This window comes from Eublepharis macularius, chromosome 11 (assembly GCF_028583425.1).
Source record: "Eublepharis macularius isolate TG4126 chromosome 11, MPM_Emac_v1.0, whole genome shotgun sequence".
In the NCBI taxonomy this organism is placed as follows: domain Eukaryota; kingdom Metazoa; phylum Chordata; class Lepidosauria; order Squamata; family Eublepharidae; genus Eublepharis; species Eublepharis macularius.
Genome location: NC_072800.1, coordinates 69,942,724 through 69,958,748, shown reverse-complemented (window position 1 = coordinate 69,958,748; position 16,025 = coordinate 69,942,724). Strand labels below are relative to the sequence as shown.

At 42.0% G+C, this 16,025-nt stretch overlaps 1 protein-coding gene across 3 annotated transcripts in view; it reads left to right on the top strand.

Annotated features, from left to right (window-relative positions):
* PRTFDC1 (phosphoribosyl transferase domain containing 1) overlaps positions 1-16,025 on the top strand; it is a 62,759-nt gene that overhangs the window by 32,306 nt on the left and 14,428 nt on the right. For 2 of the 3 annotated variants that reach the window (XM_054991394.1, XM_054991395.1), the window contains exon 4: positions 9,965-10,030. The exons of the other annotated variant lie outside the window; for it this stretch is intronic. In XM_054991394.1, the coding sequence (XP_054847369.1) occupies positions 9,965-10,030 (66 nt within the window). The remainder of the gene's footprint in view (positions 1-9,964; positions 10,031-16,025) is intronic. 3 annotated transcript variants of the gene reach the window in all.

Below are 16,025 nucleotides of genomic sequence, written 5' to 3'. Positions count from 1 at the left end.
GGGGAGATCGATAGGGTGTGTTGAGTTGATTAATTTAGGAACTTCAGGAAGGCCCTATTGTATTAGGATCCTTAGTGTGCCTCTGGAGTGTGGGAGGGGGATGAACTAACCTCACCTGTCATTCCTCATGTTTACACGTTCCATCTCCCAGCCGGGATCTGGCTTCCATGTTGTTTCTGCCAGCTTGGGCAGTAGTTTTAATGCTCGAAGCATAGTCAGAAAAGGGGGCTTATGGCATAACTATATTCATAAGCCTTCTTAATATTGTGGGGGCAAGTCCAATCGCTAACAGCCTAACCCACCGCACAGGGTTCTTGTGAAGATAAAATGAAGAGGAGAATAATGTTAACCACTTTGGGTTCCCACTGGGAAGAAAGGTGAGATGAAAGTGAATTAAATAAAATAAGGTTACAGTAAGGATGGATTAACGAAGAACTGTAAAAGAAGAATTTGTGGTACACCCATGTCCTGTTGTATATTTTTCAACTTTCAAACACCATCCATGAGCTCACGTCTTTTGAAAACGAAAAAACAGTGCTATAGATGATAGGAAAATGGGCAGGCAGTAAAAGATGTAGTCCGCAGTACAGCGACACAGACATTTAAATATGTACGGCAGCTGCATTTTTGCTATGATCACAGTAGCCTTTTAAACATTTTAAAAGATTCCACTTTCTGCCACGAGCTGACAGATGTGTGCTGGTATTGTGCCACTTTCATTTTATAAGATGATGGGATGTAGGATTTTTTTGTTTTTTTCCTGAGGCCACCCTGTTCATTGCACGTGTCGCTTAAGATGGATCCAAGAACTGGCCTCTGAAAAGGAAGAGAAGCGTAATAACGTGCTGTCCCACCCAGCTCAAAAGACATGATCTAATCCTGGAAGAATTGGCCACATGCAAGTTGTTGTTATCATGGAAGGTTTGAGAAGGAGGCTGCTGCAGAAACATATGGGGCGGATTTCTTCGCTAATGTACTTCCTGCTACAAAAACACACACAGTCACTTATCCTGAAGTTTCATGGCAGGTTGCAGCATATATATTTTTAAAAAAACAACATTAACAATAAATTAGAAAGCTAAAACTTCGTCTCTTGGCCTAGCAGATTTTAATCCCACCTTCCCTCCAAGGAGCCTCATTTTATCCTCAAACAATCCTGTTAAGTAAATTAGACTGAGAGAGAATGACTGGCCCAAGCAGGCTTGCTCAGGGGTCCAGAGAGGCCCAGGCTACTTCCAGCTTTGAAGCTCCTAGCCATAACAAAAACAAGTGGTGAGACTTTTCAAATGCCAAAATAATGAACAAGTGCCAATATTTGGGGACCCTTTTGAGGTTGAGGCCCAGGCCAAATGGCCTCCTGCCCCACTACACCCTGATTGGCCCTGGGCCGAAGATCACCTAGTGAGCTTCATGGCAGGGTGAGGATATGAACTCAAGTCTCTCAGATCCCAGTCCAACAATCCACCCACTACACAGTCTCCATCTTGCTTAAGCTAAAGCAAGACAGACTAGACAAGTGCTTAATATAGGGTGGTTATGTTAATAAAACAGTCCACATGTTAGGAACTGACCATAACACAGCTGGATGGAGTCCTTACATGAAAATCCTGGGTAAAGAGAAATTATATTTCACCTAAATGAGAGTAAAGGAGGTGCCAGCTGAATCTCAAGAGGTGAAGGGTTTCCAAAGACAAGGTGCTGCCACCAACCCCCCCCCTTTCTTTGGCATTCATGAGGCATGGTTCATCAGCTCCCATCATCTTATAAAACGACAGTTTTAGCTGAAGCCATGGATAAGCAACCTTTTCATCCAGGTACCAACAAATCTGCAGTATGGCCATGAGAAGCTAAACAAAAAAGTTGTTTTTAGACAGACGTAGGGAGCAAACCAAGCCCCAGAGGCACTACCATCACCTCAGAGACTTGCCACAGATATGACTGGGTGGGTCTGAAATTCAATGACAGGCACAAACTGCACCCCTCAGATTCCACCACAGCACCTGCAAATTCCTTGGCTGGAAAAAATGGCATTGAATGTCAAACAAAATGGTCTGCATCAGACATTGTCTTAAAAGAGAAATTATAAGATTAGTTCTCATTGAGGTGCTAAACTTGTATCTGGGCTGTATCACTTCAGACCACAAGCTGTAACTCACACAGCTGAATATTCCTCATTTTTTTAATTAAAAAAATTGAAAGTTGTTGGAAGGAAGCGCTCTGCTAGGCCTTGGATTCCAATATGATATGGAACCTACAGCCCAATTCTTCAAAAGTTCTATGTTCTTTGGGATTTGCTTCTTGATAAATGCGTGGAAGATTTCTGCTGTTGTTCTCCATTCTGTTGCATGTACCTCCAAGTGAACATACCTAGGACAGGGCTGCATTGGCAGATGCTTAGAATTGAGTTTTGGCCATTTCCAAGCAGTAAGATTTTCACACTGGTGAACATCTACTGAAAGCACTCTCTGTGGGCTAGTTGACACATTGGTGTGTGAAGTGAATCCACTGAAAATAATTGATTTGGAACCAAAGACAATGCTGAGGGGGAAGCCTTCCTCTGGTAAGTTTCAAGTCCAGTAGCACCTTAAAGACCAACAAGATTTTCTGAGTATAAGCTTTTTGAGAGTCAATGCTCTCGTCTTCATCTGATCAAGTTTATTCCCTGAAAATCTTGTTGGTCTTTAAGGCTTTGAATCTTCCTGTTCTGCTGCAGACCAACATGGCTACCACCTGAAACTTTCCTCCATTAGTAGAGTTTCTGCCACCAGAGAAAGGAGCCCTTCCACTGGATGAAGTTCTTCCTTTAGGAGGTAGGAACCTTTAGTTTCTAAACTAGAGATGGGCATGAACCAGAAAAAAAATGAATCATGTGGTTTATGGTTCGTCATGTTTCACAAACCACGAACTTTCAGGAACCTGCCCCAGCTCACGAATCAGTTCGTTTTGGTTTGTGAAAATGTCACTTCCGGGCCAGCAAATCACCACTTCCGGGTCAGCAGAAAGTCACTTTCACGCCAGCAAAAAGTCTGCAGGAAGTCCATCCCCGTTTGCCTAGGAAACTGATTGATCAGCGCCAGGCTGTCTGCAGTGATGAAATGAAAAATGAACCAAACGAACCAGCCTAAAGTTCATGGTGGTTCATCAGAAATGGGATCTGACGAACTGCTGGTTCACAAACCACGAACCGGCCTGATTCGTCATGAATGTTGGTTCATATTTCAGTTTGTGCCCATCTCTATTCTGAACTGATACCTATCTTTGATAGCAAATCCCACAAATCTATATAATATATACACCTAAAAAGAAAGCTGGCATTTTTCAGAATACTGAATTTCGGTATAGTCCCAGTTTCTTTGCTTCCCTGGTACAGTTGCAGAAGATTAACAGCCTTTGGTTATTCCTAAGAATACTTTCCTGGGAATAAGCCCTATTAAATAAAATTGGACTTTTCCCTGAGTAGAGCTTCTTAGCATTGGCCCCTAAGTTTCTTTTACTCATCTTTAAGATTTATATAGAGACTTCAGTTGTTTTGTTGTGGGTTTTTTGGGGTGGGTGGGGTGGTTTCACAGTTGTGCTGTTCTGGTTTCAGAGGTATTAAAAGATAAACCATCAAGGCCCACATATGATAGTGATAGATACTTGTTTCCCCCACAACTCCCTGCACTGCAAATAATGCAGAAAGAAAATGGGCATCTTTTATTGGTGGGTAGGATGAAGCAAATTGTGCAAAGGAAATGTGCTACAATTAGGGCAAACGGGAATGACCTAAAATAGAATGTGGACGTCCTGTGTTGTATCAAGGGCTACTGTAAGAGATCACTGCAGGTCACTGGGAAGGAAGCCATCTCCAAAGTTTACGTTAGTTCCAACTATTTCCCTACCTTGCTGTTCTATTGTCTCATCTCTGTTTTAATTTATATAACCTTTTCCTACTCCTGTATATTTCTGTAGCATTTATTTTATCTGGTAAGACTTGAATTGCTAACTTGCCTTGTCTACATCACTTAATGTAATTGAGGTCTATTTTTTTAATATGGCTGCTGAGGTGAAAATTGCATCAGAGCCAATAAAAGAGTGGAGTACTGTTAAGTGGCACAACCATGTTCAGGGCAAGAACGAAGCTAGAGTGGCTTGGTTAAGGAAGGTGCAGGGTTTTATGCTTTGGGGAATGACTTCATTGTGGAAATCACATGAGACAATTGGTGTTGTTATACCCTAGATGGGCACTGGCCCTTTGTGAAGTGGCATGTGTTCCAGAGGCACAGCTGGGGTCAGCACACAGTGAGGTGAGGCAGCTGCCAGGGCTGTAGCTTGAGGTGGGACCCACTGCTGCGGACTCCCTACTCACTCATCTCTGATGCCTGCAGTCACATCCTGCCACTGCCTGCTCGTGAGTGCCTTGTCACCTCTACTTCCAGCTGCATGTGTTTCAGAAGTGCATGTGGGTGGTGCACAAAGCATCAGTTTTCCTGGTGGCCTTGGCTGTGGCACTGCTAGCTGCACCGATCACCATTGGGGAAAGAGCAGGTAGGCAATATAGGCATGCAGGTGGTGGGAGAGCTTGCAAATGGGCAAAGGAAGGGTGGAAAGGCACGTGGGGGCATGTGGGTAGGAGGGCAAGAATGGAAGCCTAGTCATGGGCTGGACCTCCTGGAACTGGCTCTGTCCAGAAGGAACAGAGAACAGGAGAAAAGAGCTTTTGCTGCAACAAAGAATACAGGCTGTCGTTTTGCATGGATCCTTTGGCACATTGTTTGGGCTTTGAGAATATTTAATAGCAGAATTAGTTAGGAGGATTCAGCCTAGTTCTGAGCCTGAGCCTTCTGAGGTTGTCCTAGAAGAAATCGACACTATAAGAGCAATATTTGAGTCATGAGAATAGAGCAGGTGCTTGTTGGTGGGGGCGGGGGGGGGGGGGTTAGATCACACCAGACATTCACCAGCTTCATCTAGGAGTTACCAGCTTTGTATTGGGGATATTTGTTATTTGTTGTAGTAAAGAGTGACATTGGGCCACACATTCTTAGCATAACCAGCCTCACAGGGTTGTTGTGAGGTTAAAATGGAGGAGATGAGAATGAGGCAAACTGCTTTGGGTTTCCATTCGGGTGAAATGTGAGATATAAGTGAAGTAAATAAATAAAGTTGCATCACCAGGAAAGCAAGGGATCACATGTGTAAAACACTCTTCAAACCAGTATATTGCAACAGATAAAACTTGAGGCATATTCACATTCATTTGCATTCTTGTAGTAGCTGAAGAAAACAGAAACCTAAACTAAATAACACTGTTCTCTAAGTGGCCAGCTAATCTGGTTGCATGTGAGTGGGAGCATGGGTGTGCCTCTTGTAAGCATGCACAGGAATGTTGTGCAGAACCATCTTGCTGCTTGCAAGACCTGCAGAACAAAGAACAAAAATATTGAAAGAGGAGGAGTTAGATAGTAATTTCTAGCTCAGTCAAAGAGAGGCATCACACAAATACAGTTTGCTTCTAATCTAAAGGGGAAAAGAGCGCCCCCTGCCAGCTGAGTCACTTCTGTTCCTTTTTTTCTAGCAATGGCATTGTGGCTTTAACTGTTATGTGACAGAAATTCCACAGATGCAGCTTTTTCCAAGTATGGTGAAGGGGAAGCTTCCATCTAGTGGGTTTCCCCTGATTAAAGGTACAGGAGCCCTCTCAGAATGGAAGTTGAAAAAGTATGAACCCTAGCCAGGATCCAAGGAACAGGGTTACCAACACACCTGGAGAAAAATTCCTCACAGAAATAGAGACTTAATGTGCAGAAATGGGCAGCTGAAGCTTTCCGTACCAAAATACCTCATTAAGTCTCTATTAAAAGGACAAGACATCTTTTCTCCTGGCTGTTGTCAGCCCTGTCAAATGAAGGGGGGAAGATTTGGGTATACTTTACCAAAGCCCGATGGAACCAGCCTAGGCTGCAAGTCCATTATCATGAAACTGTAGATACGATAAAGCATTAGGCAGGCCAAATTGCCCACTTTGGCGAGCAACCTCCTGTTAATCTACTCTGCCCCCGCCACTGCTCCATAGGGCAATGGGAGAGAAATAGGGGGAACAAAATCTGTTTTTACCATAGAGTGTTGAGTAAATCCTAGAGTGTCTTGTGGCATAGTGACATCCCTTAAAGTTAAACAGCCTGAAGTGATGTTGAAGTGTTGATGGATGCCATTTGGCTAAATGCTGCCCTTCCCAGTCTCCTAGGGGTTACTAGTTTTGACTAGTGACCCTATATGGCATCAAGTGAGGGGGTCCATTACAAATTTGAACTAAGCCCAGAGAAATAATGCTTTGGCCCTAACCAAGCCATTTAGCCACCAGTCCCTGCTGTGAATAAATTCCTGCAGACTGGCCAGGATCAGATTAAGACATGCTGAGACCTTAAACTAAGTCAAGTTTAAGAAGCTCCATAGAATTCGCCCCTCCCCATGGTAATTTACTGTTTTTAGTAATTTTTAACTCACAGATCTCTTGTAATAAGAGTCTCTAATAATCCCCAATGTGTTACCCATCAATGTGTTTGTTGTTGCCCACTCTCCATCTCATTGGAGCAGGAAGTACTTTGGAAGAGCTCAGGAAGAATCACCTTTGTATCTGTAGAAAGCACCCATTTGGAAACAGTTACAGCCATCACAGAAAGATGTTTGACTTGAAACTTCCCAACATTTTCTGATTGGCCCCAATCTCCATGGTAGCTGTTTTGTGGTGGTGCCCATTACCTGCTTTCAAAATTCCAAAAAGTTCTTACAGGTTTAGCAGGGTTGGGGAGTCCTGTCTTGAGCTGCTTGTGCATAAATCTAGCTCTGAAATGAGTTTTAAAGGGGAGCTTGTAACGAGAATGTGTAAGCAGAGAAAATCAAGACCTATCATCTCTTTTCTCCCCTCTTCTCTTGGGTGGTTTAGCTGGATTCCTCTTTGTTGATCAGATTTTGTAGCACTGTCGTTATTAGCATCCAGCCTGTTCTCTAATGATTTCAGAGTGGATTTAAGGTATATTCCTGCCTGACTGCCATATCTTCAGTTTGTAACAGAGGTATGATGTTTTCGGATCAAAGCCCTTCTAAAATGCCTTAAAACTTGGCCAGAAGACAGTAAACAACACATAATGAGGAACAGAAACATGTTGAGTTAAACTGAGAAGATCAGCGAAAGCATCTGCTTTTTCAACCTCCTCTTTAATGCTCTGGGAAAGCATTTGAGTGAACTTTTCAGATAATGCCATTTGGAGAAGTTATGTATCCTAACTTGGCATGCAGGCATGACGGAATACAATTCCATTCATATTTTGCTAAACGTTAAGTCTATTCAGGGAAAAGAAAATGGATGTAAATAGCTAAAAAGAGATTTTAAAAGTCAGCAAGGTGTTAGACATGATGATAAACAACAATTGATTAAAAACATGGCTTATATGGATGGCATTAATGTAATGAGGGCATTGATGCAATATGTAGAGGTGGACTCCCCCCCCCTCTCCCATTTGTTCCTTTTCTCATTTCATTGCAAGGAAATATATTTCTGCCTTGGCAGCAATTGCAAATATGGGGACAGGGAATTGCATAGCAGTTTCCCCAGTAGCAGCCAGTCCTCAACTATACAAGCCTCACTTTTTTTGTCTAATCCGGTGCTTTGAAAGACTCTTGGATTCACTTCTTAAATTCTTTGCCAGCATCAGAGTTGCTGCTGCAGCCAAGAGTGCAAAAATGCAAAGGGAAAGTACTTTAAAGTAATTGAAAGGGATTTTAGCATTTATTGTAGAACAGTAAACAAAAATCTTTTGTAAATTTCCCCTATTACTTTTTCCTGTTTATCCCCAGAGGTTGGAAGATTCCTGTCTACAGCTAGACTGTGCAATTGCAGCATTATCAAGAAAAATCTCACCCTCCCCTTTAGAAAAATAGTAGAAACCCACATAGCTCTTCTTGTTCTGGGGACCAAGGGGATTTTCTATTAATTTATCTCTCTCCTTTTTTATCGTACCCTTCGTCTAATGATCCCCCTCCCTCCCACCCTCCATTTTATTCTTACAAGGCTGAGAGAGCACGACTAGTCCAGGTTCACTCAGCAAATGTCATCGTCTGGTGACTGGTTTGGATTTGAACCCAGGTCTCTCCCATGTCCAGCACTCTAGTCCATTTGGTAATCTGGCAGTCCCTTTTTTTCTCCCCTGATCCTTAAAGGATTTCAGTTACATTTTTGTTTGTACTCCACACGGTTACAAAGAGTGAGGGAAGGCAGCACCAAATGACAACATTCGATAGATAGATCGATTGATCAATCGATCAACAAAATTATTTTAAAAAATTAAAATGATTGTTCTGCTTGCTTAGAATCAACTTAATATGTTGGCCAAATTGGTAATGTGAGGCAGTGCTTTTTCAAACTCCAGAGTTTCTTAAAAGCCTATGGAAGAGTAGTAAAGATGAACAGTTTGTCTATGACTACTTATCACTGCCTGCACTGCACAATCAAAGGAAAGCACTGAACATGTTCTAAGGTATATGCTGAGTTTGAATGGGTCAGGCACTAGGTCAACAGTCCTGCACACAAAGGACATCTCAGAATGTGCCTCTCTAGTAAGCAGGTAAAAAGGATTGGAAGTGCATTATCCAATGTGTGCGGAATCACTAAAAGAGATATGAAAAGGTTCCTTTAGAGTGAAGTATATTAAAACCAGTGGTATAGGCTCCCATCTACGGCATTTTACTGTACCAAATGTGATTCCGTACGTATTCAGAAGGTGGCCAGTAGTGAAGTGTTCCTTGCTGTTGACCCCATTCTTGATATGAATCCATGCATCACTTTTTGGTGGAATGCAGTTGTTGCATGGTACCTTGGCCATGTAGTTCACTCTTGGGTGGAAGGTTAGAGCAGTAGTTCTCATGCGCTAAATACAAACATTATCCTACCGAAAAATTTGGTTGTTGAGCCAGGGTGTTGACAGGACCCTTCCTCCAAGGAGCTCAGAGAACTCCCCAACCCTTCCTCCAAGGAGCTCAGAGAGCTGCACATGATTCTACCCTTCTCCCTTTTATCTTCACAACAGCCTTGTGAAGTACGTTAGGTAGGGAGTGAATGACTGGTCCAAAGATATCTAGTGAATATCATGGCAAACAGAGATTTGAATCTGCGACTCTGCAGGCCTAGTCCAAGACTTTCATCACTAAACCACACTGACTCTCCTTGGCCTTTGTTGTAAGATGGGGAAACCCTGCTGTCTGACAAGCACCAGGCTAAATATTTTCTTTTTAAGGGAGCTACTCCTTTAAACTTGTTTTTACAATCTGCTTCTAGCCTGAGAAGTGTTTTATGAGACTCGTTTTAAGGTGCTAAATGTTGTAGGCTGTTTTATGCTCTTGCTTGGTTTGTAATACTGGATTTTAATAGTTTATTAATTGTTACAACAACTTTCAAGGTTTTCATGTTCTTATTATATTATCAAGTAGGCTGTTTGGAGGGTTGGCATAGAAATTATATATATATATATATATATATATATATATATATATATAAATCTCTCATTAAAATCTATGGAATTTGACAGTCCTATACTTCCATGCGAGTCAGTCCACTGGGGAGGGGCAACTATTTTGAAAGAATGTCACTCTGATGTTCAGTTAGTCCCATGGAAATAACTACCATTTCTACTACAGCCATTTCTACCATTTCTACTACAGCCCCCATCCCATATGACTTTTGTAAATGCAGGTCCCTTGATCTCTAGTATAACCTTTTTTGGTGGTTAAAAGGGACTGCTTCTTCCATTTTCATCAGCAGAAAAAGCGTGGTTTGAGTAAAACTGAGAGTAAATTTTTTTTCTTAAGAAAAGTTGATTAGCTGTTGACCTGTCAAGCTGGAATGAGAAAGCCACAAGAATCATTCTTGCCATGTTTTTCTTTTCCATGCTGGATGTACAGTAAAGCATTATACATTTTAATTTTTCAGAATGACCAATCTATGCAAGATACGCAAATAATCGGAGGAGAGGACTTTTCAGAGCTGACAGGAAAGGTTTGTAAACTTTTAAATTAAAGCAAGTAAGCAGGAAATTTGGAAGGAAGCTGGTATGGTATAGCCCAGTCTTGTCCGATCTCGGAAGCTAAGCCAGGCTGGTACTTGGATGGGGGACAGCCAAGGAAGACTCTGAAGAAAAAGGCAGTTGCAAACTACCTCTGCTTCTCATTTGCCTTGAAAGCCCCTTCCTGGGGTCATCCTAAGTCAGTTATGACTTGACAGCACACACTGACATACATATACACAGGGAATCAGGAGCCTAAATCTTGACAACGCTCATCGCTTCAAAAGGCATGCCTATCAGACAACCAAAATGAAATCTAACAGTAAATATGAAATCAGTGCTGCCTGAAATATGATCGCAACAATCTACATAATGTAACTGCAAGCTTAAACAAAACCAGTCTGAGGAAAGCACTTGCTGGTAAAGGGATAGGGACTGTAAACTATACTACTGCATACCGTCTGCGTAAGAAAGGTGAGAAAGTCTCTGTGAGAAGGTGGATTATAAAGAATGTTGCTAACAACAAAAATTATGATGATGATGATATGATGTTATCACGGCTCACCATATGTTTGGACTGCAATTTTTGGTCCCTCACCAACCTGGATTTTATCCAAGAATCTAGGAGTCAGTAAGGTATCATCTTAGAATGCGTCTGTTTGCAACTGTCCAGTTGTTATCCTTTCTATACTGATACTGTTGTTGTTATTTCACTCTTTTTGTTTTCCAAAAAACATTGACAACAAGAACGCAGAGGTTTGCCTCCTTAAGGGAGCACCAAAAATCCCATCAGTCCAGAGCAGATTCTTCAGCTAAGTCCTCATTTTTCCCATCTGGGGAGGTAAACTAGCCTATTACAAACATGCCCCAGATCCTGTAAACAGTAATATTTACAGAGGACATGGTTCCCATCAACACAGAAAGCAGATATTAATCCTTCTCTTTGCCACCTCGTTGACGAGGTCCAGAGGTATGCTGGGATACGTGCATGGCAGCATTAGCATTAGCTGAGTTGGTTCTAAAAGAGTATTAGAAAATCTTTGTGGCCATTATTAATGACTAAATGGAGACTTCATATGAACGCATGAGGCTGCCTCACTGAATCAGATGGTTGGTCCATCAAGGTATTCAGTATTCTCTTCTCTATTCCATCAGTCTTGTCTGCTTCGACTGGCAGCATCTCTCCAGGGTCTCAGGCAGAGGTCTTTCACATCACCTACTACTACTTGATCCTTTTTTAAAATTTAAACTGGAGATGCCTGGCATTGAGCCTGCACGCAGTGAAGATGCTCTACCACAAAGCCATAACCCAATCCCCACAGTAACCCTCTGAATATCAGTGTTGGAGGACAAAAAAAAATGCTTTAGCCTCTGTGCCCTGTTTGTAAGCTTCTAAGGATATCTAGCTGGACACAGGATGGTCGACTAGATAAACCATTGGTCTGATCCTACACTGCTGCTCTTGTTTTCACACCCACAGTACATCCATCTGAGTCGCAGATAGTTGGCATGCCAATAGTCTTGTGCACACAATGTTTGTTTCCTTAAAACTTTTGTATCCCTTCTCTGTGTATAAACATCTTCAAGTTGACTTATAGCATAATAAATAATAGTAAAACAGAAAACACAGTACTATTAAAACAGCAACAATGACAGGATAAAAATGACAGCCATTAAAACAACATCAGTTTACAGTTAAAACTTTTAAAAGCATCACAGCATGAAACAAAGATTCCTGGTGGCACTCAAGAAGCAGCAGCATAAAAACAGAACAGCTAAAATCTCCACTGCAAGATTGTTCGCTACCTAAAACCCTAGGAGATTGCAACCCGTGAGAGCAAATGGGTGTGGGTTTGGTGAACCAATGGTCTCATTAAATATAAGAATGTTTCATATGATCATTATTTATTTATTTGTTTGTTTCATAGTCTACCTTTCTTGCCAGGACTCAAACACAGGCAAATGGACCAGGATAGCCAAACATCTCTAATGTTTTTGGGAAGGAAAATTAGCAGATTCTAGCCCAAACCCCATGATATAGACCTTTTTTTTTCTAACTAGTGAGATTTTTGTATCCTGCCAAGGCATATGTTACATGTACCAGTTTTATTTTATTTTCAAGTATTAAACACTGAAAAGTCTTTTTATAATCAGTCACAAACAGGACATCATTCATAAATAGCATCATGTTTACTTTCTGCCTTGATTACAGATGACTTGAATAATCCCAGTTGATAGGATTAGATAAAGCTTGATATTTTTCAGAAAACCCTTTTTTTTTCCCAGAAGAGGCTTAAAGCCAACTTTAGAGCCATATTAGGGAACTGAAAACTGTATAAAACCCAGTATCCATAGGTCACAGTGCCCATTTATGCTCAGAGGCCTAATTTTGATTAGTTTGTGTCCAGTGGTTGATGAAAACAAATGCCAAGAATTGTACAGCTCCTGTGTTAAGAAGACTTTTACAGTGTATAAGGTAGGGAAGCGGATGATGTGTATACACTACATGCCATGCAGCAGAATCTAAATGACAGTGATTTGCTGCTAGTAAGCCTTCCAGCATCAAGAGGGGCTGAAGCAGCTTATAACTGGTCCATAGAAGGACAAGTTTATGAGTTTCAGTTGCTCCCATCATGGAGATATCACAGTAGACCACTATTTATAAACCATGGGTTGATCATCCCCCAGTTAGACATCTGAGTGCAGATGGTCCAATCAATCATGACCTCTTGGTTGTCAGCAAACTAAGACTTCAAATAAAAGTTCATAGCTGGTTTGTTAACCACAGTTTGAACTAATCGTGGTTTGTTATTATGTATTGACCATTTTCTTGCATAGCATGCACACCCAATCAGACCATTTGTCTTTCAAGGTTAGTATTGTCTACTCTGACTGGCAGCTGCTCTCCAGGGTCTATGGCTGAGGGCTTTTATATCACCTACACTACCTGATCCTTTTCGTTAGTGGTTCTAGGGGTTGATCCTGAGACCTTTTGTGCGCAAAGCAGATGCTCATGGTCCCATCTCATCTTGACTGCCCCTTGTGGCTGCCTGGCCACAGACATGACAGTGCAGGGAGGATGGCCTCAGTTCAGGGGGTTAAAAGAGAAACAGGAAAAACGCAAGCTGGGATTGGTTACTTTTGTCCTGTAAACTTAGCTAGTATGCACCATGGTTTAAAACTATGGTTTATTGTGACATCTGAACACAGTCTTGGCATTGTGCAGCTGATGCCTACTTGTCTGCCTTCTGCAGATATAATCTGCATTCTAACATTTTCTGCAGCTAAAGAGAAGATGGTTCAACATATGCTGAAGCAAAGATGTGTGGTTAGGGAAGGGAAGCTGAGTTGGACATGCAGCCAGCACTTGTGGTCTCATCCTCTGTTGTGAACATCCGCTTTCCATTCATCATTAGCAGCATGAAGGTTACTGATCTTATTGAAGCTGTCACAGTGCCTGGTTGCTCTGATCTCCATCAATTTGTTAAAATAAAATATTCTTCTTCCAGATCCAGGCTGCATGGCCATATGCTTACGAACATATGTTCTTGAATGACAGCTAGTGTTTGTTACACATAAATCGGATGATACTGAGTATAAGATAGAGGCACCATGAAAATACGATGAGAATAAAGGTTGCCAATTAATTAGGAAAAACAAAACAAAGCCCTGGCCTAACCCTGTCCTTTTAAACAGACTTTTGATATGCAGAAATCAGCAGATTATGTTGTTTGGGACATGGAATGGAGTAGTAGTTTTTTACACACATCTAATCTGCATGCAGAACATGTAGTCAGAGAGCAGGAAGTAGCATTTCAGCTCTTTCCCCTCCTACCCATGGCCACCTGAATGTGGGCATATGGCCTACATATATGTATGTACATACTGTGCACACATTGGCTCCAGTGCTATGTCCGTGTCCAGCAAATGTGCCCAGACAGAGGCACGGCTGGCACACTCGTTCCTTCCCCCCTCGTGTGTGTGTGTTGGCCCCATTTAAGAACGGTTGTTTTTATAGGGCTTTTATGGAATCTGAATGTGGGGGCAGGAGCCTGCTTTTTTAAAAAGGAAACAATGCTTGGGTGCTCTGATCACTGAATTCCAACTCTCTTGGCCATACTGTGTTCCTTAGGCAGAGATTTTTCAGCATCACTCACAGGATGTTTGCACATGTCATTCAGATAACTTTGTTTCCTCTTCTGGAACAGTTATGAGGCAGCAGAGCTATTCCAGGCCCAACAACCATTCCTGTGGTTGTTGGTCAAGGCAGTCCTGAAAGCTTGGTGTATAACCAGTTATCATTTACCTGTTATCTTTTGCTCCTCAGTTTTCAATCACAGCCCTCTCATAGAGCCTCCTCTCTACATGTGAGCATTTATGGCAGGCAAAGGTGGACTGGCCAGTTCACTTAACCGGAAAAGTTCTCAGTGGGCTGTTTATTCTGGAACGCCAGCTGAGGATCCCAACCTGTGCACTGAAGACTAGTGACTTGGAGGCAAGACTGGCCTCTAAAAGGGGCAGGGTTTTCTCTGTGGCCACCCAGGAGCCTTTGAATATCCACCTATAGACAGTTTATCTGGCACTTTCTATGCTAGCATGTACAGAAGGGTGGGGGGTTGCAGCAAGAGGTTTGGAAATTTATTTGTTTTTCTGTTATTTTTATTGTTCATTTTTAACTTTTAAACCCTGCCTTTCCTTGGGTTAGATTCTGTCATAAAGATGTGTACACATAAGCAGGAGTGTGATTTTCCCCATTTATCCCACTGCAGAGGCTATCCAATCTACCCTAGTGCTGTTGTAAATCTCTGCTGATGAAAGAAAACTTCAGTAGACTAGGATCTTCTTGCCTCCCCTCTTCCACTGCAGCTGCAAACTGTCACTAAAATGACAGTTTGTCCCCCAGGATCAGCCTGAGGGAGAATTTGGAAATCTGCAATGGGTGTGGAGAATTGATGAACCCCCCTTTCATTCGTAGAATTTTTCCACAGGATGCAACCCAGAATCTCTAAACAGTGAAACTGTACAACTCCTTGAAGGCAAATTTGCATTCTTACCATGCTCTTAGGCAGCAGGAGTTCAGTCCTGCAATAAGACCAGCAATAAAGTAGTTCATTTCTGTTCTGCCCGCATTGCCAACTCAGGTTACTCTCCACTGAAAAGGCAGCCCAGACTGTACAAAAGTGAAGTGGTTTACAGCTCAGACTACTGTGGAAGTAAACAGCCTTTGCTTGAGACCACAGGTGCAAACGCACCCTTCCTTCCAGCACTGAACAACTCCAGCTGTCAGGGATTTTCTTCTTAACATTCAAGCCAAATTTAAACTTTTCAGAATGGCGGTTTTATTGGGCTGAGATCTAGTGTAATCTTCCGATTTACATAACCAGCCACATCCAATATGGTTTGGTTCTTGGCTGTATCATCCCACGCTTTTGATTTATCCACTGACTCACTGGAGTTCATTGGCACTATGATGAACTTGTGAAGGAGAAGGTGGGGAGAACTCGCACCTGCTGCCTCAGTTCTGTAATTCAAAAAGAAATGATGTGGGCAGCAGACATCATCTCGTCTCCAAAGAAATGTCTATAGATAGTTGTACAAAAACCGAAACATATGAGAAGCTCAAGATCAGTCTTTTGAAAGGTAAGAAATTCCCAAAACAATAAAATAAAATAAAATATGTAATATTTATTCATTAAACAGGATCATAATTCCATGGCAGAAAACATTTTGATGGGTGTTTCAGTTCTCCTTATGAAAGTTTTGTGGCACCTCAAAGACAGATTTTTAATATAATAAATAAATACTCAACAGGGCTTTTTTTCAGCTGGAACAGGGTGGAATGCAGTTCCGGAACCTCTTGAACATGGTCACATGGCTGGTGGCCCTGCCCCCTGATCTCCAGACAGAGGGGAGTTGAGATTGCCCTCGAGGGCAATCTCAACTCCCCTCTGTCTGGAGATCAGGGGGCGGGGCCACCAGCCATATGAC